Source organism: Ursus maritimus, unplaced genomic scaffold, assembly GCF_017311325.1.
Source record: "Ursus maritimus isolate PB19 unplaced genomic scaffold, ASM1731132v1 scaffold_35, whole genome shotgun sequence".
Lineage (NCBI taxonomy): Eukaryota > Metazoa > Chordata > Mammalia > Carnivora > Ursidae > Ursus > Ursus maritimus.
This window is the reverse complement of record NW_024426119.1, coordinates 3,781,820-3,805,996: the sequence shown is the minus strand read 5'-3', so window position 1 is coordinate 3,805,996 and position 24,177 is coordinate 3,781,820. Positions and strand designations below refer to the sequence as shown.

General features: G+C 36.5%; 1 protein-coding gene across 4 annotated transcripts in view; it reads right to left on the bottom strand.

The window, feature by feature from the left end:
- CDIN1 (CDAN1 interacting nuclease 1) overlaps positions 1 to 24,177 on the bottom strand; it is a 211,583-nt gene that overhangs the window by 68,834 nt on the left and 118,572 nt on the right. The window contains exon 11 of one of the 4 annotated variants that reach the window (XM_008702268.2): positions 9,257 to 10,185. The exons of the other annotated variants lie outside the window; for them this stretch is intronic. Coding sequence (XP_008700490.1) covers positions 10,164 to 10,185 — 22 coding nt within the window. The 3' untranslated portion in view covers positions 9,257 to 10,163. Of the gene's footprint in view, positions 1 to 9,256; positions 10,186 to 24,177 lie in introns of those variants that run through there. 4 annotated transcript variants of the gene reach the window in all.

Genomic DNA, 24,177 nt, shown 5'->3' with positions numbered 1-24,177 from the left:
GCTGTTAATCATCTGGTGATGGATTTCTCCAAGGCTCAGTAAATTCAGGGAAAAAGAAAGAAAACCACAATTTTCACTGGTTTTTTTAAAAAAAATCAAAATGTAAAGTGTTTCTTTAGAATGAAAAATATTTAAGGCAATGGGATTCTTGTATTGCCTTGTGGTTTCTCTTATGCTACGGGACACAGAGGGTGTGTGCTCACCCCATTATCAGGTCTCATGCATAGAGGTGACAGGGATCCTAAGAGCAGCAAGCACTGACGGAGAGGCAGAAATGCTGGGGCTGTTTGGGCGACTGAATTTGATTCAATTAAAATTTAAAAGCTGTACAGTTAGAACTTGGTATCAGGAAGGAACTCCGGAGAACACAAGCTATCTTTAGATGTTCACGCCACGTGGCAGGCTATGAATGGGTTGAGCACCCTCCTCTGCAACCTTACTCGTTTGAGTTCTCCCGTTTTAATGTGCTTCAAATTTATCATCTATCCTAGTCCTGGTCCTAGCCATTACTGATAATTAATGACAATATTGAAAGCTAACAGATATTGAGTGATTACTATGTGCTAGGCATGGGTCTAAATACTTCATGCATATAAACCCATTTAATTCTCGCAGCATCCTAGAAAGTGCAGTCTATTATTATCCCCATTATTGAGATAAGGAAACTGAGTCTCAGAGAAGTTAAGGGACTGGCCCAAGGTTTCATGGCTAATAAGTGGCAGAGCCAGGCTACTGGGTGGTATCCTGGCTCTTGGGTCTACCCTCTTCAAAAACACCTCATCTACTGCCTCGTATTTCTTTTTTTGTTCTGTCTCTTATTTCTTAAAATGGATTTGCAATAGTACCTTAACTCTCAGTGTGTTTTCTTTCCAATTCTTCCCTCACACTGCTCTCCATATGCTCTTTTAAAAATGCTACTTTCCTGATTAAAATATTTCCAAGGCTCCCCTATGCCCATGTGATTTCTCCAAACGCCCTTCATGACCTGGCTCCTATTTCTCCAGTCTCCACTCCTCTAGTTATTTATTTCCCGACACACAATTTATACTTCAGAGATGCCAAGTACCTACAATTCCCTAAATACACCATGCATTTTCATGCTTCTGCACCTCTGCAACAGACAACTCGGTCTGCCTTTTAACCACTTACCTAGAAAATTACTGTGCCTTTCTTATGACCCAGCTTGGGGCTTTCCCACTTACTCTGGCTTGAGTGATTACTCCCATTCTGGGGACCCCATGCCAATAGCTACTGCACTTAACACACAAACTGCTTTATATTTTTGTTCATTTTACCAGACTGTGAGCTCCCTGAGGTTAGGAGCCATGCTTATGTGATCCTTCATGCCTACCTGAGTACCAAACTAGCACACAGCATGTGTGAAAGGAATAAATGAATGACTACGTGAATGAGTGAATTTTAGCAATCTGCTACAGTTTTGAAGGAAAATTAGTCCGTATTTGGAAATACTTATCTCATATAGGGAAAGAAACAATAGGAAGGCTCCAGAAGGATGTTTCAACTCAAGCACATTGGGGTCTCAGAAATCTATGAAGGTGGGAAGAAAACTGTGAGCAAGGAACTCAGAAAACAAAGCTGAAATCGAAGCTGATTTGAAATAAGTTTACATAATCGATGCTGAATTCAAGAATCTGTTTTATTTGTTACCTTCTTTCTATGTTGGCCATTAAAAATCTAAAAGTGTACTGATTTTTTTGGTGTTGTTTTCCTGTATATGAAGGAACACTAAAACAAGAGAAAATAATGCGAAACATGAACGAAAAATGAATTGCTTGCATAAACTTAGAGATCCTAAGAACATTTATGCATTAGAACATTTAATGGTAAGCTTTCATCTCTCTTTTTGGATCACAGTATTCAGTTCATACTATATTTACATGTTTATTAGATACGTGTTCCAACTTGTCTCATCTGGTTGGGTGTTTGACAGTGGTTCGGATAAATGGATCTATAGCTTGAATCCTTCCTTTCCTAGTACCTCTCACATACACATGCTGTTTTCTATGGGTGACTATATAAAACTTTGGATACTTGGTTTCACGGAAAAAAATTTCCTGGCTTAAGTATAAAATTTTGTGGTTACAATTTGTATCCAATGTTCGGGTACCCAAAAAACAAAACAAAATAACCGAGAGTCCTTTTTTTTCTAGAAAGTTCTTTCCTGGTGTTATGGGCTGAATTGTAGGCCCCCCCCAATTCATATGTTGATGTCCCAATCTCCATTACCTCAGAATGTGACCCTATTTGGAGATAGGATCTTTACAGAGATAATTAGGTCAGATGAGGTCGTTAGAGTGGGCCCTAATCCAGTAAGACGGGTGTCCCTATAAGATGAGGAAATTTGGACACAGAAATGTACAGAGGAGAGCTGATTCAAAGACAGGAAGACAGCCATCTACACGCCAGGGAGAAAAACCTGGAAGAAATCTTTTCCTCACAGTCCTCAGAAGGAAACAACCCTGCCTACACCTGGATCTCAAGACTCCAGACTCCAGAACTGTGAGAGAATTAATTTCTGTTGTTTAAACCACCCAGTCTGTGATATTTCATTATGACAGCCCTAGCAGACTAATACACCTAGAGAACATCATTTTATTTTCCAATGTTGGGACTTTGTAAACTGCGAACATGCTTTACAAATATTAAATTATCATCATAACTATTTGATGAAGCAGTGAAATAAACGGGCCCTTAAGGTTTTTCAGACAGAAGAGATTTAGACCCAGTTGGAAATATTCCAGTCTCAAAACTACTGAAGGTAAGGTTATTTTGTTTCTACAAGGATCTCATGTCTGTAGCAAGAGTGCATCTGAGGTCACCCCACATGCCTCCCCTTTTAATGCTGCTCGGCCAATTCCTCTTAAGGTGGAAGTCACACCCTGGGAGAGATCCTGCGATGTATTTTGTTTGGCCTCCAGGGTTCTTTTAAAAATGGGATTAGTTAACATCATTCAAAATGGAGGAGACTGAACATAAAAATCTGAACTTTCAATATGGTTTGAAGCACTGGAAGATCTGGCCAAACTGGGCCCATTACACCTACATGGCCACCGTAGACTGAGACTGAGTGCTGGCTGCTCCATGTCAAAGCACTACTGGTTCTCAACTTCAACAGAGCTTCCCTTTAAGGGGTCTGCCTGGCCCCCTTGTGAACGTTTCACTTTGCGACCTCTGGTCCAAGCAGATGCCATCTGGGCTTCTCACCTTCAGAAGGATGGCTGGTTAGGGTGCCTGCTGGATGTATTATTTATGTCCTTGTAGACAGCTCAGAAGCAGTAGCACACCTCCTTTCTCCGCACCTCTCTCAAATCCCACCACTGATTTGATTATTACCTCCCATCAGTAGACCCACACAAAAGTTCCCAAGAGAGTATTCCAAAGGGGACACAGATATTAGATGCAAGAGGTGATCCTTTGGTCAAATAATCTTAAGAAATGTAAAATTAATGATGATCCACAAATCTCCTTGCTATAGAACTTCTCAGAGCCTTTGAAATTTTAATGTAGCGGGCAACATTTTCCCAAATCTTGGGAAAGATTTTGGCCACCCAACCGTTTCTGGGGGAGCATTTTCAGCCAATAGTATTCAACGAAACTCTGACCCAAGCAAATTCTTTTCCCATACAAAATATAATTATTTTTGCTAACAAATGTGGATTTGTATAGTAAATATAGCACTTTAGATGGATATTCAAATCAAATTTAAAAAAAGAATAAGACTTTGCATGATATTTCATTTGGAATATTAATTTCTCAATTTTTGTTGGCTGTGATATGTGCAGAGAGGGCCAACACTATGGATCTTTTAAATTCAATGAAATAGTTTTGTATAATTCTCTGTAATCAAAATGGAAATAGGAGGATGCATACTTATTTCCACTTGGCTCCAAGATCCCATCTTCTGCTTTATTTTAAATTTGGTAACATTTGGAATATTTGCATAATTAATTTTGAAGCTCGATACGTGCTAGTAATAGTTAACAAGTGTCACAGTGTGCATTTCTCATAAAGGGTTTGATAAATTAACTGTAATATCGCCTCCAAACCTACCAATGGTGTATGAAACAATAAAGTTGGCATTATTTCTCCCCCAAACGGCAGAGAGCTTCCTGGTAAAATAAAATAAAAGCAACGGAGAGAGGGGATTGCCTGTTTTCTTCAAACTATAAACCCTGAAAGACTGATAACTCTTTATTTCTCTTACAAATACATTAGATTTGACACCTTCCTTCCAAGTGTCAGAAACTTCAGGAAACTGAATGCTGATAATGTGAATAACTTGTGTCATTAACATTGATATATGATATTTACATTTAAAAATACACCATGCTTGTTCAAGAAAGACCTATTCATTTATTCAGCAAATATTTATTAAGAGCTTTATTAAGTGCCAGGCACAGTTCTAGTCTCAGGGATATAGGAGTAAACAAAACAGACAAAAATCCCTGCCCTTGAAGAACTTTAATTCTAGTGGGGCAAACAAGAGATAGTCCAGATCGTGTTAGAAGGTGAAAAGGACTATGGAGGGACACAAAGCAGAAAGGAAGGGGGAGACTGTTAGGGGAGTGGTCAGGGTAAACCTCAGAAGTGACACTGCATCTGACTTTTGACACTGAACAAAGTATGTATCTAGGGAAAGTGTTTCTTGCAAGGGGGACATTCAGTGCAAAGGGCCTGAGGCAAAAATGTACCCATCTAGCTAGAGGAACAGCAAAGAGGCCAGGGTGGTTGGTGCAGAATGGGAGGAATGTGGTAGGAGATGAAGCCACAGCAATGACTGGAGGGTGCGTGCAGGGCTGTGAAGGCCAATGTCAGGACTTGGGCTCTTATTCTGGGTCAATTGGGGAACCCCTGCAAGATTTTTTAGTAGAGGATTAACATTGTCTGACTTTTATTTGGTGATCTGGATGTTATGTTGAGAAAAGACTGTAGGAGGGTGGGGGTGGGAAAAGGGAGATCAGTTAGGAAGGTACTTTAGCAGTCCTGGACAGAGATGACGGTGATTTGGACCAAGTGGTAGCAGAGAGGAGAGTGAAAAATAGTTGGACTCTGGATATATTTTTGAAGGTAGAATCAACACAATTTCCAGAAAGATCAGAAGTAAAGTGTAAGAGAAAGAAACAGGAATGATTCTAAGGATAGAGGGACAGAGTTATCATTAACTGGGGGGCGTGGGGGAATCTTTAGGGATATCTGGAATTCAGAGTTGGCATGCTGAGTTTGAGATGTCTACTACATATCCAAGTAGAGATGTTGAATAGGCAGTTAGGTAAATGGATCTGAAGTTCAGGGGAGAGGTCCGGGATGGAAACATAAAACTTTGAGTAGTATTAGTATACAGATGGCATTTAAAGTCATAAGGCTGGAAGAAAAAAACCAAGGAAAAGAATATAGAGAAGAACCAAACACTAAGCTCTGGGACACTCCAACATTAAGAGAACAGGTAGAAGAGGAGGGACCATGAATGGAGATTGCAAAGGAATGACCACCAAGGTTGGGAGAATATGGTGCCTTAGAAATCAAGTAAGATAACGTTTAAAGGAGCCATCAATATGGGTCTTCCCATTTGTGTTAAAAGACCTTACATTTCTGGATACAATGGACTGATTCAGCAATGGTTGTCTGACTCAAGCAGGCTAGGGTTGCCCAAATGACTTGTTCAGTGGTCTGATCCCATAACTGACTACCGGGAGTGGACAGTCATTAATTGGATGGTAACTAATTGGACTGTAACTAATTGACCCAGACAATAACAGGGCAGAACACAAGAGACACCTTGGAGAAAAGGGAGTTGGAGAGGATGTGTTCACAGGTACCTCATAATTCTGGAGGTAGCATCCCAGATAGTCCCTGCCAGGACAATGGTACACAGGATCAAATCAGATACATGCCTCAGCGGCTTTGAAAACAAGGGAGGATGTCAAATTCTTTAGCATTACATGGGTGTGAAAGTAGACGCCGCCAGGATGAATAAATATCAAGATGCTGGGTGACAGAGGGAAGAAAGAAACAAGTTCGTAGCTCTAGGGTATAAAGCAAGGATGACTTTCAAAACATGGCCAAAACTTGGAATTCTGGGGAAGAGGGAAAACTGAGAAATGGAAGAAGGAATCAGAAATCCTCTTCATATGACATAAGGGGAGAGAATGAGCAAAAACAGACAGAAAAATGGGGGTAGCTTCAAGAAGTCATGCGTGGGAGGCCTCTTTTTTCTCAGAGAAGCATACAACAAGGTCTTGGGCTGAGAAGAAAGATGGTGGTAATGTTACAGTAATAGTTTAGGGCTTAAGTGAGTAAAATATTGTGCAAAGAAATGTTCAATGGGTTAATGAGCAGGGATGCGGCAACATGTGCCTTGCCTCCCTCTTTTGTTAACACCAAAGTCTTAACAGCTTAATTCTGTGCTTGGGTGGTATCTTTTCCTCCAAATCTTTCCTTCCAAGCCTCACAATTTTTTATTCTGTTCTGAAGGTATGGATTTCTAAATGATTGAGTCACAGGATTAGCAAGTGTTTATTACTTATAAATAAATAATACCAGGTGCTGGAAAAGTAACATCAAGTATAATGAATCCGAATGAAAGAATTATTAAACAACATGATTGCTAAAGGGGGGGGCAAATATATATTAAAATATCTAATGCTGATGTGGTAGGATCATAACATGGAATCTTCAATTAACATGTGTTATCACAGTCTATCAGTTAGAATAATGTATATGACTATGCAAAGATCAACTTTAAAATGTGAAAGTACAGAAAGACATATATCTAGTCTCTTGGGCTTTAAAGCTGATCATATAATATGCATATATATATACGCACATATGTATGTCTTTGGTAATTCAAGTGATTTAGGAAATTAATCTCAAATAAAAATGATTTAAAATGGTTAAAAAGTATGTTGTAAGTATATATTAAGACAAGCATATTTAAAATAATTGATATGATAGAATCATAACACAGAAATCCTTACTTAAAATGTCTTAGTATAGTCTACCAATTAGAAATAATATGTGTATTACTATGCAAAGATCAACGTTAAATTTTAAAAGTACTGTAAAACTCTGTATCTTTGGTAATTTTAGTGATTAATGCTTTAATTAAGAGATGAGGTACATGCAGACATATGCAATAAACTGACATAATTCATCATATTGCAAAGAATAACATGATGAATGCATATGTATATTGTGAATTACACAACGCACATGCAAATCATATACTCATTATCACACAGAGGCATTATTTTTCCCACATTCAAAATGCAACAAATCTTCAAGTACTACTCAATCTACTGTATGACTATTTAGGAACAAAGTAGTTCACGCTATCTTTTGCAGAATAATAATTTAAGCTGAGAAACTCAAGTTAACGGAAACACGGAGCAGACATTTTTAGTGGCTACATCTTTGTGAGCTCAACTGGAAGCCAGTCTCTGTACTATGCATCTGTTGTTCTACGGTGTCATTTTAAACAGAAGCCTAGGCACTGGAGATTTTAATAAGGTCCTTAAATAACCTGCCGAGTTAATCTTTTTTTTTTTTTTTTTTTAAATGTTGAACAGTGAACACATTGGTCAATGACTAGTTGCAAAAATAACAACACTGGTCCGGAAACGGTTTCTCAAGGAACAAGTAATTACTTAAAAACACAACCTTCTGAGATTGATCTGTCTTTGAATGAGGCGTCCTGAAATGAAGACAATTTAAACGTGAATACATTGGGCGCTTGGAAGTAGCCAGAAAATACTGACGTGTGCAGGCTTGGTAAGAGCAGACAAGTTCCCAAAACCTTGACAGAGGTAGAACTGGCTGAAGCTAAGCTCTAAAGGACAGGCTGGGGTTATTTATAGACAGCTTCTTATCACATAGTCAGGTTAACCTTCTCTAGTTTAACGCGACTCGGAGACATACTGTTAATTAGGCTTTTTGACTCAACTCAATGGGAAATAAATATGTCTTTTGCTTTGTTTTGTTTTAATGTAGAAGTTAAAGGGAAGGAACAGGATGCCTCTGGAATTCTACTGACTACAGAGGATTGGTGTTGTACTAACAGGGAACAGTGCATATCTGAACATGTTAATTAAGATAAACAGGGCCAAAATCAATTTTTTGGATCATTTTGAACTTTAATGCTGGCAAAAGGACTACTGTTACTAGCAGCAGACTACTAGATGTTCCTAATTTACAGATGAGATTGAGTCAGCATATGTGAATCAGACAGAGAAGGTCTTTTAAAATTATTATATAATTCAATATGCATTATAATTCTCACTCTTAAATCAAACTTAAAGAAAAATATTTATAGGATCCACCATTGTGTGAATCAAATATAATAGCTTCATGGATGACTTTTTCTCATCTGGGATAAGAAGATAATACCCTTATTAATATATTAACATTATGAAATTTTATAACATTTTAAAGATTTCTTTAAAATGAAAAGTCTATTTTACTTTTTAATTAAATCTATTTCCCAGAAAGGTCTTTAAGGCTCTACAAAGTACCTTGCATTTTCTTAATGCTGACAGTTCTTGAAACCACGCTTGAATGCTTTCTTTATCCTTTGGTGAACAATTGAAAGATCATATGCAAAAGACTGTGCTTTCTCTTTTTCTTGCCCTGTAATTAAGGCATTTTAATACATTTCCTCATAGTTGTTACAAGAGCAAACTATTAAGATTCATAGATTGAGACAATTTTGACTCCTGTGATTATATAAACACATACGATACAAATTTTTCCTAATCAGGGGATTTGAAAAAATAACAACAGAACTCCTTCAAATAAAATGATTAATCTCTGGAAGGTTCAGTTGAAATGGGGCTTCCTATGTTGCCTTAATAAATGTAAATGATCTATAAAAATAGAAAAATACTTTTGGTTAACTATCCCTTAATTCAAATAGGGTAAATGATAAATTCATATTAAGAACACATTTTCTTCAAATCAATGTAAATTCTTAAGCGTTTGAGATCTTTGGGCTTTGTTTTGTTGCTGTTGTTTAAAAAATAAAAATACTGTCTACAAGTCTAAAGATAACCAAGTAACAAACTTTTAAAATCATAGAAGAATTAAGATTTTAATTTAAATGTATACATTTTTTTTTTATGAACAAAGATGCATCTAGAAAGACATACATTTAGTTTGATATTCCTTAAGTTGGGAAACTATATTTGCAATTTAAGAAAAATGCTTTTGTAAATAATGATAAAAAACAAAGCTTAAAATATAAGAGTTACAAATGCTTTAATATTTGTTTGCCAGGAGGAATACAGAACAGAAATTATATATTTATTACGATCTTCTTTAAACAAACAAAAATTGTTCACGATACCATTTAGGAACCATACACTTTCAGAGCACAAAGAAGTATGCTAATACTTCTGTCATATTTGAATCAACGTGCAGAATTTCTTAGCCCTTTACTATATCAGAAGAGACCAGGCTTGCTAACGGGTGTTAAAATATTGTAATTGGATTTGATCTCAGCCAATGAGATGAGTTTTTTTGGATAAACTTTGGAAATTTAAAAAAAAATCATTTTTAGATTTACTGTGTCATCTTAAATTAAGATTGGCAGCAAGAAAATATTAGAAAATGTAGGATGTTATAATTGTAGAATACTTTTGGACAAGATTGATCTGAGAATCTCCCTGACTCTTTTGGGTTTTGCTATAAAAATTTTGGAATGTATAAAAAGAACTAACTCCCTCACTAAATATTCATCTTGCAGATCTTATATTCCCCCTTTAAATTTCTCTCTCACCTTTTGTATTTATTTTGCTGAAATTTAAAAGAAATCCCAGGCTCTTAAGTCACTCCATCCCTACATGTTCTCATATGTACTCTTTGAAAAAAAAAAAAATGGACATTTTCTTACATAACCAGAATGGCTCTGTCATGCCTAACAAAATTAACAGTCATTTCTTGGTGTTAAGAATTCATACGGATCCATATTCAACTTTCAATGACTGTCTAAAAAAAATGTTTTTTAATAGTCCATTTGATGGAATCGAGGTACAACAAGGTCAACTGCATCTGGCTATGATGTCTCAAGTTTCTCTTTCCTAGGGCAGTTTCTCTTTTCCCCATTTATTTTCATGACTTTGCCTTGTTGAAGAAACAGCTCTGACTTCTTTTTAAATTAAACCTGGGACGTCCCTGTTGAAGAAAGTATAATGCACAGCTGAGAAAGTGAAACCTGTCAAAATTTTCAAATTAATTTTTGGCTATAGGGAGGCAAAGGGGGGGAACAGTGAGACACTTAGGCCTATTTAATGATCTGAATAATTTCCAAAAAGCCATTAAACAATTCCACCCTTCATACTAGAGAGCCTGAAACTGTAATAATCCTGCCTAAAATGGGTGCTTTATAACATTACTTTGATATATTGGCAGTTTCTACAATAGTTTTTATTTAACAGTGTTAACATATTTACGCATAAACTAAATGACATCAAATAAGCAAATAAATGTCTAGCAATTCCAACCTTACAAATACTTTTCTTAGAATGTATAAAGAAATAATTATTTTTAAATCAATCTAAGAAATACAAGCTGGCATGTCTCTTAACTTTTGTTTTTAGCTGCCCCCTCCTTTTTTTTTTTTTTTTAAAAGGATCATTTAAGCAGACAGGCAGGTTTTCATTAAATTTAATTTGTGTGGAGCTTAAATATTAAGTTGAGTTACTAGGACGGTAAACCAATTGATGGCTCTGTCTTTTAAAATCTAATGTTGTACTTTTTAAGGAGAGATATATAGAAAATTTAGAGGATTATAAAATGCTAATGAAAATTACAAGTGTTTGAAAAGAGAAAATGAAACTTTCATATATCTCCACAGTATTCGTGCTAAACAAAAAAGTAAATTAACATATATAAGATTGACTGAGTCTTTCCTTGCAACAGCTTTAGCTAATAAAACTTCAAAAAGATCAGTAATGTACAGTTTTTGAACATCCAAAATATGAATGACTTTAAATGGAACCATATGAAGTAAACGACAGTAAAGTGATCGTAGATAAAATTACCAAACTCAAATGAAATAAATTCAAAAGGAAAAGGATGAAGGGCAATTAAGTACCTATTTTGACAATTCTTAGTGGTCAAGTTTTTAAAAGTATGACACAGGAACCTTAACCTATCTATAGATGAGTGATAAATGAGGCATTTTGTGTCATTACAATCCCATAAATCACTTTCTTTAACTGCTGACGGCTTTTATCAGATCTAACCTTTTCAAGCTTCTATTAGAGTGCTAACATTTTCAACTTTGACACATGTGCAGTTTACAAATTCTGCAGCTGATTAACTCTGGACAGAAGCTCACTGGCATCATTGTCTTCAAGTTGGGTGAAAGCCTTAGGGTCTCAAAAACTCAGACACTTACATTACAGTACAAAAATCTCAATTAAAGTGAGGGGCTGGGCTTTAGAGTCACTAAGTGATCGTTTTCTGTTGGGAAGCAAACACCAATAAGACTTCATTTTTCATGAAAAAGGTGACCAAGGAAATACTAAGAATAAAAAAAAGATACAGAAAATCCCTGGATGATAAGGGTTAATTTCTAACCAAGTACATTTTTTTTATCTTAAAATTTTTTTTGGCAATCAAAAGATACATGTATTTTTTCATGTTTCAAATTTTTATTTAAATTCTAGTTAGTTAACATATAGTGTAATGCTGGTTTCAGGAGTAGAATTGAGTGATTCATCACAAAAAATATTTTTCAAAAAATAATTGCTACACTTCGGTTCCGACTCAGTCAAAGAAAATCCAAGATTAATACATTCATGGGGTGAGGAATATGACTACAAATAAAACAATTTAAGTGGGGCTGTTATAACGATGAAACCATTTTAAAGTGAATTTTGTGGAGAGAGAATGAATCAAACTAAAATATATAGTTTCACTCTCCTGCAAATGTCAACGTTCTAAGTTAAAGGTTGTTTTGGATAATTTGAGAGATCAATTCATTCGAAAAAGAGAAAATGAAAACTTCTCTTATTCTTCCTACCTTTAAAACAATTGTGTTGCTATTATAAAGACAAAGCATGTAAAAGGTAATGCAATTTCTGTTTAAGCTATTGTTAAAATACCAAATCTCCGTGGGATGCCTTTTACACGTAAGTTATAATGAAATACTTATCACCAACGTGGAACAATCTAAACATGTATCACAAGATGAAACTTTAAAATAATCAAAATATTTGCCTGTTAATAATGGAGAAATAAATAAGGCAAATATGTGTAAGCTGAAATCTTCTTTTACAGTGCAGACAAGAGAAGTTCAACACTCCACAGTATTTTTAATTTTAATGGTCCTAATTTCTGAGTAAAAGAGTCAAATACAACGGTCCAACTTGACCATCTGAGGGTCTGGTGATTAACACAAGATTGTGCCGGTAGGTACTATGCGGATGTCAATGTGCTTAGATAAACAGCGCATACATAAATACATTTGAGTAGATGTGAGTTTGTAGAGACAAAGATATCACAGAAACTTGTTTAGAAAATAGAACTGACACAGACCTTGAAATAAAGCTAAAGTTAAAAAAAATACTGTCTCTGGCAATAATAGCCAGACAGAACAAATCCTGATACTGGTTGTTTGACCACCAGAAACCCACTACTTCAAATAGTATTAGTTTTGATAAGAACTACTGGCCATCAAGCCTAAATAATAAAACCTACAGAGACAGACTAATGGCACTAAAGTAAAAATGTTCACAGACAGCCTCCTGCGGCAGATTGCCTCTTGTTGATAAATGACAAATCTTAGAAAAATAGTGGGGGAAGGACAACTTTTCTAGCACCCAAACCCACATAGTCTCATAATGTCACCATCTAAGGCCTATCCATGACAAATTAAAAACTTCTTTATTTCACTAATAATGTCACTCATCACAGGAGCTGGGCAGTTACACTTTGACAATTCAGATGTAAATCCTGGGTTGCCTATGAGTATTCATGACAAAGGCATATTTATCATTTAAAACAAAAGGACATGACTTCTTGGTGTTCATATCAAAGACCAGTGATGGATGAGGCCATGCTAATCAAAAGACAGACTAGAAAGAACACAGATGTTTGCTACTTTGATTAAGAAAAGACTATTCCCTCCCCTAAACTTCCCCAATATGGCTATTTCAAATAGTTTCAAATATATAATTTTAAATAGATACCTAAGAGTTTAAAATTTCCAGTTGTAGCTTCTACAATAAAATATGCTTTCCCCCCAACCTCAAATTACAGAAGCAAAATTCTTGAAACCAAAAAAAGATCAAATTACCAGAGAGGAATAATTCCTCAGAAGTAAGCCGTACAGGGATTTCCACAATTGGTTTTATCCTTCTCAATTATTATTTTCAATCCAGGAAATGAAGAGAAAGACAGTCTATCATTCCAAACTTTTATAAATAGCACAACTGTGAGCTGAAATCAATGTGAGGAACTGTAAGGAGAGCAAGCTGAAGACATTTTTGACATATTTGTTTCTGACCATTATGTCTCTGTTGTTTCAAATGCTCTTCAAAGTTGAAAAGCATGTAAAAACAGCCAATGTCCATATTTTAAGGTTTATTCAAAACCTTAAACACAATTAATTCTGGTGATTTTAGCATGTATCGCCATTTTGGATGAGGCAGACCAAAAATAAGTGTGTCATTAAAAAAAAAAAAAAAAGAGGGGCGCCTGGGTGGCACAGCGGTTAAGCGTCTGCCTTCGGCCCAGGGCGTGGTCCCAGCGTTCTGAGATCGAGCCCCACGTCAGGCTCCTCTGCTGGGAGCCTGCTTCTTCCTCTCCCACTCCCCCTGCTTGTGTTCCCTCTCTTGCTGGCTGTCTCTATCTCTGTCGAATAAATAAATAAAATCTTTAAAAAAAAAAAAGATATTTAGAGCTGGAGCTATTGATAGCACTTCTTCCCATTCCACTGATGAAGAGCTACCATCAGGACTGGCTAATAGAAATCCAATTTACGAGGGCCTGCTCATTTGAGTGCCTTTCAAGATGCACAGGATTGGTAACCCTTCACACTTGCAAACAAATGTCTGCTCTTCCAGGGCAGGACGATTTTAATGTGGTTCCGGAGAAGTCATCACAGCTAGGTCACCTTGAAGATGTGGATAGTAGGGGCAGAGGGGTGGGGAAAGCCTATCTGGTAACGTCTCCTGCCAATTGCCCTTGCCTGCTTTTCAATCCCAGTGGAGCACACTTGTTGATAAGCTTTTCACAGAGTAGTATAGGACAAAAAACACAACACAACACAATATAAAGCCGTATTGGGGGAAGGAACTATGTATGCATTAAGAGAATACTGGAGTAGTTTGGGGCCACCAGCTGAAATGCTAGGTAGGCAGAAGTTTCCCCTCCTGGTAGGATCATCTTCCTCTCAAAATGATCTTCCACATCAAAATCCTATGGTCACTCTGTGCCACCTACATCACCTGTGCTTCTTTGTCTGGAAATCCTTTGCCACATTAAATGTGCCACTGGTGTTAGGCCAGCAAGGACCTTCATTCCACTTTACACAACTGAGCTGCGACCATATGTTCACCAGGGTTGACTTTTCAACGGCTGTAGTGACTATCACATGCCCTACTTGTACTGGGGATGTCCACCTTTTTAAGTATATACCTACTTCTCACAGAGGGAATTAAGGGTTGACTATTTCAGAGAGCCTAACACTCAATATATTAAGAGGTATTTATAGAATAACAAAAATCTTTCACCTTTTGGCCCTTTTATGAAAAATTTACTGAATGCCTAATATATTTAATATTCAGTAGCATGTGAGAATAATTTTTATGCAACTCTGATAGTTAGAAAGATAGATAACTCAATTATTAGATCATCTATCAAAATATTCAGATGTATAAGAGGCTACTAAAAAGATTGATGACTGAGAAAGTCCACTGATTCTCTAGCCATCATATTCATGCATTTGGCCAGACAACATTTTTCGCTGCCTTCACAAGCAAGCTTCATTACCCATCACTCCACTGAAAAGAGTTTATTATGAGGCTGCCATCTTGGCAAGACTATTATTTAGATGATAAATGCTGAGGGGAAAAAAAAGTGTGTCTACTTTTTTTTTTTTTTTAAGAAAAAAGATGAGCTTTTCTGACAGATAAAACAAACAGCATCTACATTTCTAATTAACTTAAATTTGGCAGATACAAATATAGGTCAGTTAAAGCTATGATGTTATCTTCTGTCTGAATTTTACCCTTAATTTGCAAAATGTAAATTAACTAATTAGAAGAAAAACAGCATGATTAGTGACAAAATGCTTCAGCTGGGTCTTTGCTTCCTGACATTTATGATCAACTATAATGAATTATTGCTTTTTAAAATAATTGATAGAATATATATATTTTTTCTTACCACAATGCAAGAAATTTTACTAAGAATTTATAAAAGAAGGCCAGGAGCCTGGCAAAACAACACAACTTTGTAGTGTACTTTCTGGGGAAAAGATGCATATAGAATGCCATCATATTAGAAACAACTGGGTTAATTTATGCCTGTGTATGTACCTCACGGTGAATTTGGAGGAAAGAAGTGTGTAGAGATTAAGTCACTAATAAGCCCAGTAAAAAGACTGTCAAAACTTAACCCTTTCGCTGTCATCTCAAATGGATTTGCTGTGTACTCAAGCAATTAGTGAGAGCGGTGCATGTGTGCGCGTGTGCCCATGCGTGCACCTGCATGCCGGACTGCGGGGTTAAAATGTTACTCGGAGAATGGCTAGAAAAGAGAAAAGGATTTGGCTACTTGTGTTTCAGCAGGAAAACCTGTCATTGTTAAGTAGAATTAATCTATGTAATAGTTAAGGAAAAAGAGGTTCTCAACTATTCCGATGTAGTTAAGACTCCACAATGAGAAGTACATCTGCAATGTCAGACATAAGTGTCAATGAAAAATTACATAAAGTCCTGAAAGGTCGGGCCTGTGGAGGGGGCCAGGCTTTGGAGTATGGAGTGTGTGTGTGTGTGACCAGGCCCTGGACAGGCAGAGCAGGATCCGGGCTGTCAGTCCTCATAGCACACAAACTTAGAGGTCTAATCTGAATAAGGAATACCAGGAAATTGGAGCTGAAGCCTCTGGAATCCTAGAAAGGAGCTAAATGTGCTTTGTCAGTACTGGGCATTGGTTTCCAGTGACATGACAACATCTGAAAGGGAAGAGAAAATAGAGAAACAATTCAAACAAAGACGTGTGGTGATGTCCAGGGTACTACTGGAGAGTTCAGGTACTATGCAAAATAGGTGAACAGTGAAACAACGAAGTACTGCAAAAATTCAGTCCTAATTTTAGGTTATGTCACTAAATATTTACCTTGGACAAGCGTACCTTAATTTCATTGAGCAGACAGTTATCACATTTGGAAACCATTTGACTAAAATACTGGAATACTCCTTTTTCTCCAACATTATGACAAATACATAAAATCTTCCACAATTTGCAGAGTGCAGTTTAAATGCTAGGAGAATATTGTCACACTTATTTTACACTTACTAGTTGTGGAGATAGCAGGAAAACCTTTCTAAATAGCCACTCTTGATGAAAAGCATTTAGCTTACTACTTTTATATTTTGGAAATTCATTAATGGTAAACATTCTTTCTCTCCATCCTCATCCCCACACTGCTGTAACAGGGCATTAAGAAATAATATGGGTTACTAGTCAAAGCTCCACTTCACAGTAGATAAATCTAACACAGAACATATTCGTACATGACAGAAAATTCTCTTGACAGCTCTCTGGCCTCCACCTAACTCTTCAACCCCTTAACACATTATATCACCTATGAGGTGACTACTTCAAAAGCCACCTAAGATTTACTTTCGTGTAAATTAATTTTGCACTTTGGAGGTAATCCTCAAACATTCGAACACCAATAAATTGTTTCTATCACAAAGATAAAGACTGTAAAACATATTATAGCATAGAGACCTCCTCATTTGTTTCATTTTTCTGTTTCAAGGATTAACAATCTCCACTCACATGTATCATTCTGAAAAGTGAATTTAATTTCTTTTGATTAAAAGCATTAATAGCTCCCACTAAGATTTTTGGCTTGATGGTCACTGAGAAAAGGGACTAGAGAAACTTAAAAAGCAATCATTTATGTTCATTTGGTGTTCATCTGTAAAGGAGGAGAAAGGCAGAAAGAGCAAGGCAGTGTCAGGTACCCAACCGAACTTGGGTCCCTCAGTACTGCAGGAAGGTCAGATCCTTTCAGGGTTGTACTGGCGTGTCAAAATACGTCAACAAACATCACACCGCGGGAAGGAGAATGACCTTTCGGTTCTTTACATTTGGGCTGCCGATGGAGCTTTGGACAGACGGTATGCACGAATGGTTTTCCTAGCTGCTTGACAAATGCAACTCGCAAGCTTTCTTTCAAGTGTGATTATTAAAAGCCCCAGGTTTTTACATTTTGGTACAACTTTCTAAACCCATGTAACTCATGATGGAAACTGATGTTAGGTTAACCAAATAATCAGATTCAATGCAACTAGACTAAAATTACTGTGTAATGGTTAAATGCAAGAGATGAAGATTGAGAGTCAATAAATGTAGAAACATTTTTATTCACTCTAATAGTAATACTTTTTGTTCATCAGTTCTCTGAACTTTATTATGGATGTCATTATATCACAGTGCTCTGCTTTCTCTCCCTGTCCATAGAAAAGGGCATTTCTCTACACTCCTCCATGAAAACCCACTTTGTCTATTTACTGTGGATGATTTCTACATCCTGCCTATCTCTGATCCATCACTTGAACTCCTATTCTGCAAGCCAGTTGCCTTTGGGCATCTCTAAACATCACACCTGAAGTTACTGCTAACCTGGATTATTTTCCACTCTCAATTCTTTAACAGCATCAGTTTTCTCTCCATACCACCAATATCAAAACCTCAAAGTTATCATTGTACCACACCTGCCAATACAACAACATTTAGTTACTTGCCAAATTCTGTAAATTCTGTCTTTGTCACCTCTGTAAATCTATCTCGTCTTCTTCCATTCCCACCCACCATTATGATTTGGGAATTAATGGAGTATTTCAATACGGACAACTGTGTTAGCAATTGTGTTTCTATCCCCAACTTCTGACTTCTGTCCACTCAAAGCAAGGCTCCCAGAACATCCATCCTAAAGTTAGGTCCTAATCATGCTACTCTTCTATCAAAAAGTCTCCCCTGGCTTTCCAGCTCTATGACCTTGATGTGGGCACTTAAACTCCCTATGCCTCACCTTTCTCATATGAAATGGGGATAAAATACTAGTATCTCCCTCATACGGTTATTATGTGGAGGAGCGCCTGGGTGGCGTAGTCATTAAGCGTCTGTCTTCGGCTCAGGGCGTGATCCCCGCGTTCTGGGATCGAGCCCCACATCAGGCTTGTCCGCTGGGAGCCTGCTTCTTCCTCTCCCACTCCCCCTGCTTGTGTTCCCTCTCTCGCTGGCTGTCTCTCTCTGTCAAATAAATAAGTAAAATCTTAAAAAAAAAAAAAAAGGATTCTTATGTGGATCAAAGAGGATAATACACAGAAGTGCTTAAGCCAGTGCCTTGAACATAGCTGGTGCTCAGTGTGAGCTACTTCTGTGATCCATGTACATGTTTTGTTTCCCAATTAGATTGAATTAAACTCCCTGAAGGCAGGATGAAGCTTTGCTTATCTTTGCATGCTCTGAATGCATAAGGAACTTAATACATACCTACTGAACTTAGTCATAGATCTATGCTACTACTGATGGACATTTTGCTAGAGTACGCTGCATTAGGAACAGGTAGTAGTAAAGGTATTCATTTTACATTAAAATAATGAAAGGCAGCTGGAGCTGATCAAAATTTTAGTCTAGTGCCAAGTCAATATGGTCTTATACCTGACCTATGCTCACAACCAATGACTTCATTTTTACCACCTTCATGATCAATATAGAGTGCTCTGCAAGTATTACAGCTGAAGCTGTATCCAGGATGATTATGATAGACTCACATCTACATAAGTTGATGAGCTTTACGAATTAAAAAACTCTCTTTTTGCTAAATAAAGGAATTTTGCATTAATTTTCAATCTATGATCACTTGGAATGAGCTATCAGGGATGCTACAGGACTAAATTTAAAATGTGTAAGTGGTGGTGGTTAGCAAAGCTGCCAGTGATAAAAGGGAAGAAGATGGCAAACAGGAATATATAAAGAGAAGTAGGAAGGGTTAACAGGATGGTTAACCTTGCTGGCAGAAACCTTGTAAGAAAATAAGGATGAACAAAATGGTAAACATCTCAATGTTAGCGATTCAGGTAGGAAAGGGAGTAAAACAAGAGAATGGAATTCATAAATCATAAGTAGACTGAGAATATAAAGAAGAGAGCAAGAAAACAGAAGAGAATCTAATTTGCTTGTGTTAAGTGGAATAAATGGATAAATGGAACTCATAGTGGGAGTTAAGTTTTTATGAGAATATGACTTCCAGGGTCAATTAGAAATGCGAAGGAAAGGATGTTTACCATTGCTATTATGTATCCACACAGGTTTTTGTTTTATGAGAAGAGGAGTATGAGACATGCAAATTGTATTCATGGCTCATTTTCCATACTCTACGCGTGTGAGAGGAGAATGAGCAAGGGCAAACTAGGACAACACAGCCTCATCACCTGTAAGTCACCCATCCCAGGGGATTCTTGAATGATACCAAATATGACAAGATGCTCAAAATGGGAAAATGTGTCTCTTAAATGTAGAGGCAGAGAAAAGTGAGAGAACAGGCATAACTTCCGCAAACAGGGCTCTATCTCACCAAAGATGGCCAGCTCTATGTCAGTCCAAGTGGCAGCAGAAGCCCTTGGTAAGTGCTAATGAAAGATGACTGAAGAAAGCTGCCTTCTAACAACCATACATTTATTATCCAATCTTTCATCTTGGCCATACCAAAGCCTTTCCCTTTGCTGGGCAAAAAATAGTGACTGAAAATCCCATTTCAACTCTAAGGATCTGGGGAGAAAGAGACCTAGAGGTATGTTTGAGAGAGAGAGAGAGATCAAAAGAAAGAAACCTGAAGGTTTGCACAATCCTCTCCCATAAATTATTCTATTCATAGTTGATGCTTAAGAAAATTTGTGTATAGTAACAATGAAATCTATAACTTATATAGCAAATAAGTTTACAAGGTTAACATTGAATAAGGCAAACTGTTTACAATGTGTTAAACTATGTGTTAAAAACCATAACTGAGAGACATCTCCTTGGAGCCAAGATGGGGTAACAGGGACTGGATTTATCCTCCTGCTGGAAATAAATAAACAAACGTTATAGATGATGACAGATGACGACAGCAATGAGGAACAACGCTCCCTGAGTGATGAAAAACAAAAAAGGTAAGCCCTTTGCCCCAGCCCACCTCCTGGAGAGAGTTTTCAGGCTGCGATGTGAAGATGAAGAACCTACGTGAGGCTCAGTGGGTCTCTCTGAGTTGAGGAGATAGAGATGGAAGGATGGGAAGACCAGGCAGGTAGAGTCTATAGAAGAGAATACCAGCAGAAGAGAGCTGCATAGAGAGAGAGAATTCCAGAGACTATCTGTAGGTCTCCCTTCAGTATACAGCAGTACGTTGATCAGTACACGTGTGACCGGAAACATTTCTATGATCAATTTGACCTGATTGCCAATTATAGCACTGTTCACTCACAAGAGCAGAACAAATTTTCTTCTCAAGTGCACATGAAACACCAAGATAGCCATAGTCTAGGCCACAAGACAAATCTCAATAAATTTCAAAGGGTGCAAGTTTATTTCTGGCCTCAATGGAATTAAATTAGAAACCGGTAACAGGAAGCTATGTGAAAAATTTTCAAATATTCGGGAACAAAATACTCTAAATGTATCTAGACTATGAATTAAAGAAGAAATGAAAAATTAGAAAGTATTTGGAACAAAATAAATATGAAAACCCAACATATAAAATTTTCTGGAATACAGCAAGCAGTTCTTTGAGGTAAATCTGCAGCACTAAATTCCCTCTCAGAAAAAAAGAATGGTTTTGAATCAATAAACTCAGCCTTCCACCTTAGGAAACGAGAAAAAGAAGAGAAAATGAAAGTGAAACTAAAGAAAAGAAAAAATATATATACAGATTACATTAGAAATCAATAAAAACAAAAAAGAAAAGTAGAAACAATCAATAAAACTAAAAATTCGTTCTTTCAGAAGACCCTTAAATTGATAAACCTCCAGGCAGACTGATCTGGAAAGAAGCTATAATTATCAATATCACAAATGAAAAAGCTGACATCACTACAGACAGATCCTACTGCTATTAAAAGAAAAAGGGAATATTCTGAGTAAGCCTATCCCAATACATTCCACAACTTAGATGAAACGAACATTGTTTTTTGAAAGACACAAAGTACCAAAGTTTACTAAAAAAAAACAAAATAAAAACAAAACCCAACAACTTGAATCATCGTTACATCTATTAAACAAGTCAATTTCATAGTTAAAAACCTTCCAACAACGACAACAAAAATAGGTACAGATGTTTGACTAGGAAATTTTACCTAACAGTTAAGAAATAATAACAAATCTGCACAAACTTTTCCAGAAAATTGAAGAGGGGAAACCTCCTAACTCATAATATGAGCCAGTATTACTCTAATACCAGACAAACACTTAGCAGGAAAAATAAATATCACTCATAAATGTAAAAGAAAAAATTCTTAATACATCTTCAACTAATCAAATCCAACAAAATATAAAAAAGGTATTGTTTCATGACCAAGTGGAATTTATCCCAGGAATGCAAGGTTGGTATACATGCAGGAATCAATCACTGTAATTCACCATTTTAACCTATTAATAAAAAAAAAAATACCCATTTGACCTTAATTGATGCAGAAAAGCCTTTGACAAAATCCAACACCTATTTTTGATAAAGTCTCTCAGCAAGCTAGGAATAGCAAGGAGCTTCCTTGACCTGATACAGAACATTTACAAAAACTTACAGCTAACATTACTCTTAATGTGAAAGATTGAATGCCTTTTCCCTAAGAAAAGCGATGTATGTTCTCCACCACTATTCACCTTTGTATAGGTGATTCTAGCCAGTGTAGTTAAAAAAAAAAAAAAAAAAAGCATCCAAATTGAAAAAAGAAGTGACACTGTCTTTTTACAAGTGACATGGATGTCTATGTAGAAAATCCTATGGCATCTACCAAAAGAGTAAAGTATTAAAATGAGTTTTACGAAGTTGTAGAATGTAAATTAACATACAAAATCAACTGTATTCCTCTATAGTAACAATGAACAACTGGGGTTTGAAACGAAAACTATCACTTCTTTTTGCTTTCCCTTTCTTTCTCCTTTCTTTCCCTTTCTTTCTTTTTTCTTTCTTTCTTTCTTTCTTTCTTTCTTCCTTCCTTCCTTCCTTCCTTCCTTCCTTCCTTCCTTCCTTCCTTCCTTCCTTATTTTGAGAGAGAGCACACATATGTGTGTGCATGAGTAGGGGCAAGAAGCAGAGGGAGAGGGAGAGAGAATCTTGAGCAGGCTCCACACTCAGCATGAAGCCCAGTGTGGGGCTTGATCTCAGGACCCTGAGATCATGACCTGAGCCAAAACCAAGAGTCAGATGCATAACTGACTGAGTCACCCAGGCACCCCCAAAACTATCATTTCTAAAAGCATCAAGCAATATAAAACACATACAGATCAATCTAATGAAAATGTGAGAGATTTGTTACACTGAAAACTACAGGGCATTTTTAAGAAAAATATTAAAAGACCTAAATAAATGGAGAGATACTATGATCATGGATCAGAAGACTCAATATTTTTAAGATATCAATTCTTCCCAAATTGACCTATAAATTCAATGTAATCCCCATCAGAATCCCAATAGGCTTTTTTGGGATGAATTTATAAGATGATTCTAAAATTTATATATTAATGCAAAGGACCTAGAATAGACAAAAATAACTTTGAAAAAGAAAAATAAAGTTTGAGGATTTATATAGTTTCCAAAATATAGCTATAGTGATCAAAATGATAGAGAATTGGTATAGACAAACTGATCAATGGTACAAAATAGAGAATTCAGTAAAAGGCCTACATATAAACGATCAATTGATTTTTGACAAATGTGCAAAGGCTACTTAGTTGAGAAAGTATAGTCTTTACAACAAATGGTTCTGAAGCAATTGCATATCCATATGCTAGAAAATGAGCTTTGATCCACTTATCACACCATATATAAAAATTAACTGAAAATGGATGCTAGACCTAAATGTAAATCTAAAATAAATCTTTTAGGAAAAAAAGGGGGGGCGATCTTTGTGATTTATTTTTTAAAAGATTAAAAAAAATTTTTTTTTTTTAATTTTAAGTAATCTCTACACCCAACGTGGAGAGCTTGAACTCACAACCCTGAGATCAAGAGTTGCATGCTTTATCGACTGAACCAACCAGGTGCCCCTGTGATTTCTTTAGATCTTTGAATCTTCAAGATTCCTAGATGTGACATCAAAGGCATAGTCCATAAAAGAAAAATTGGTAAACTGTACTTTATTAAAATTAAATTGAAAGCCACTGTTAAGAGAATGAAAAGATAAGCTACAGACTGGGAGACAATATTTCATATCGGACTACATGTCTGATAAAAGACTTATATTCAGAATATTTTTTTAAAACTACCAAAACACAATAAGAAAAGAACTCGAGAAGTGAGCCAAAGACTTGAACAGACAGTTCTCCAAAGAAGACAGGTAGCAAATAAGCAGGTAAAAAGATTCTCACTGTCACTTGTCCTTATAGAAATGCAAATTACAATCACACCGAGGCACTACTACACAACTCTTAGATAGCCTACCGTTAAAAAGACTGAACATAATAAGTGGTGGGGAAGCTGAGCAACAGCTGAAACTATCAAACTGCTGGTGGGAATGTAAAATGGTACAACCACTTTGGAAAACGGTTTAATCGTTTTGCAAAAAGGTAAACATACACTTAACGTATGTCCCAACCATTTCATTCCGAAGTATTTGGCTAAGAGAAATGAAACCATACAAATATTTTTACGTGACTTATCAAAGGAGCTTTATTACTAATAGCTAGAACTAGAAACAACCTAAATGTCAATTAATAGGTGAC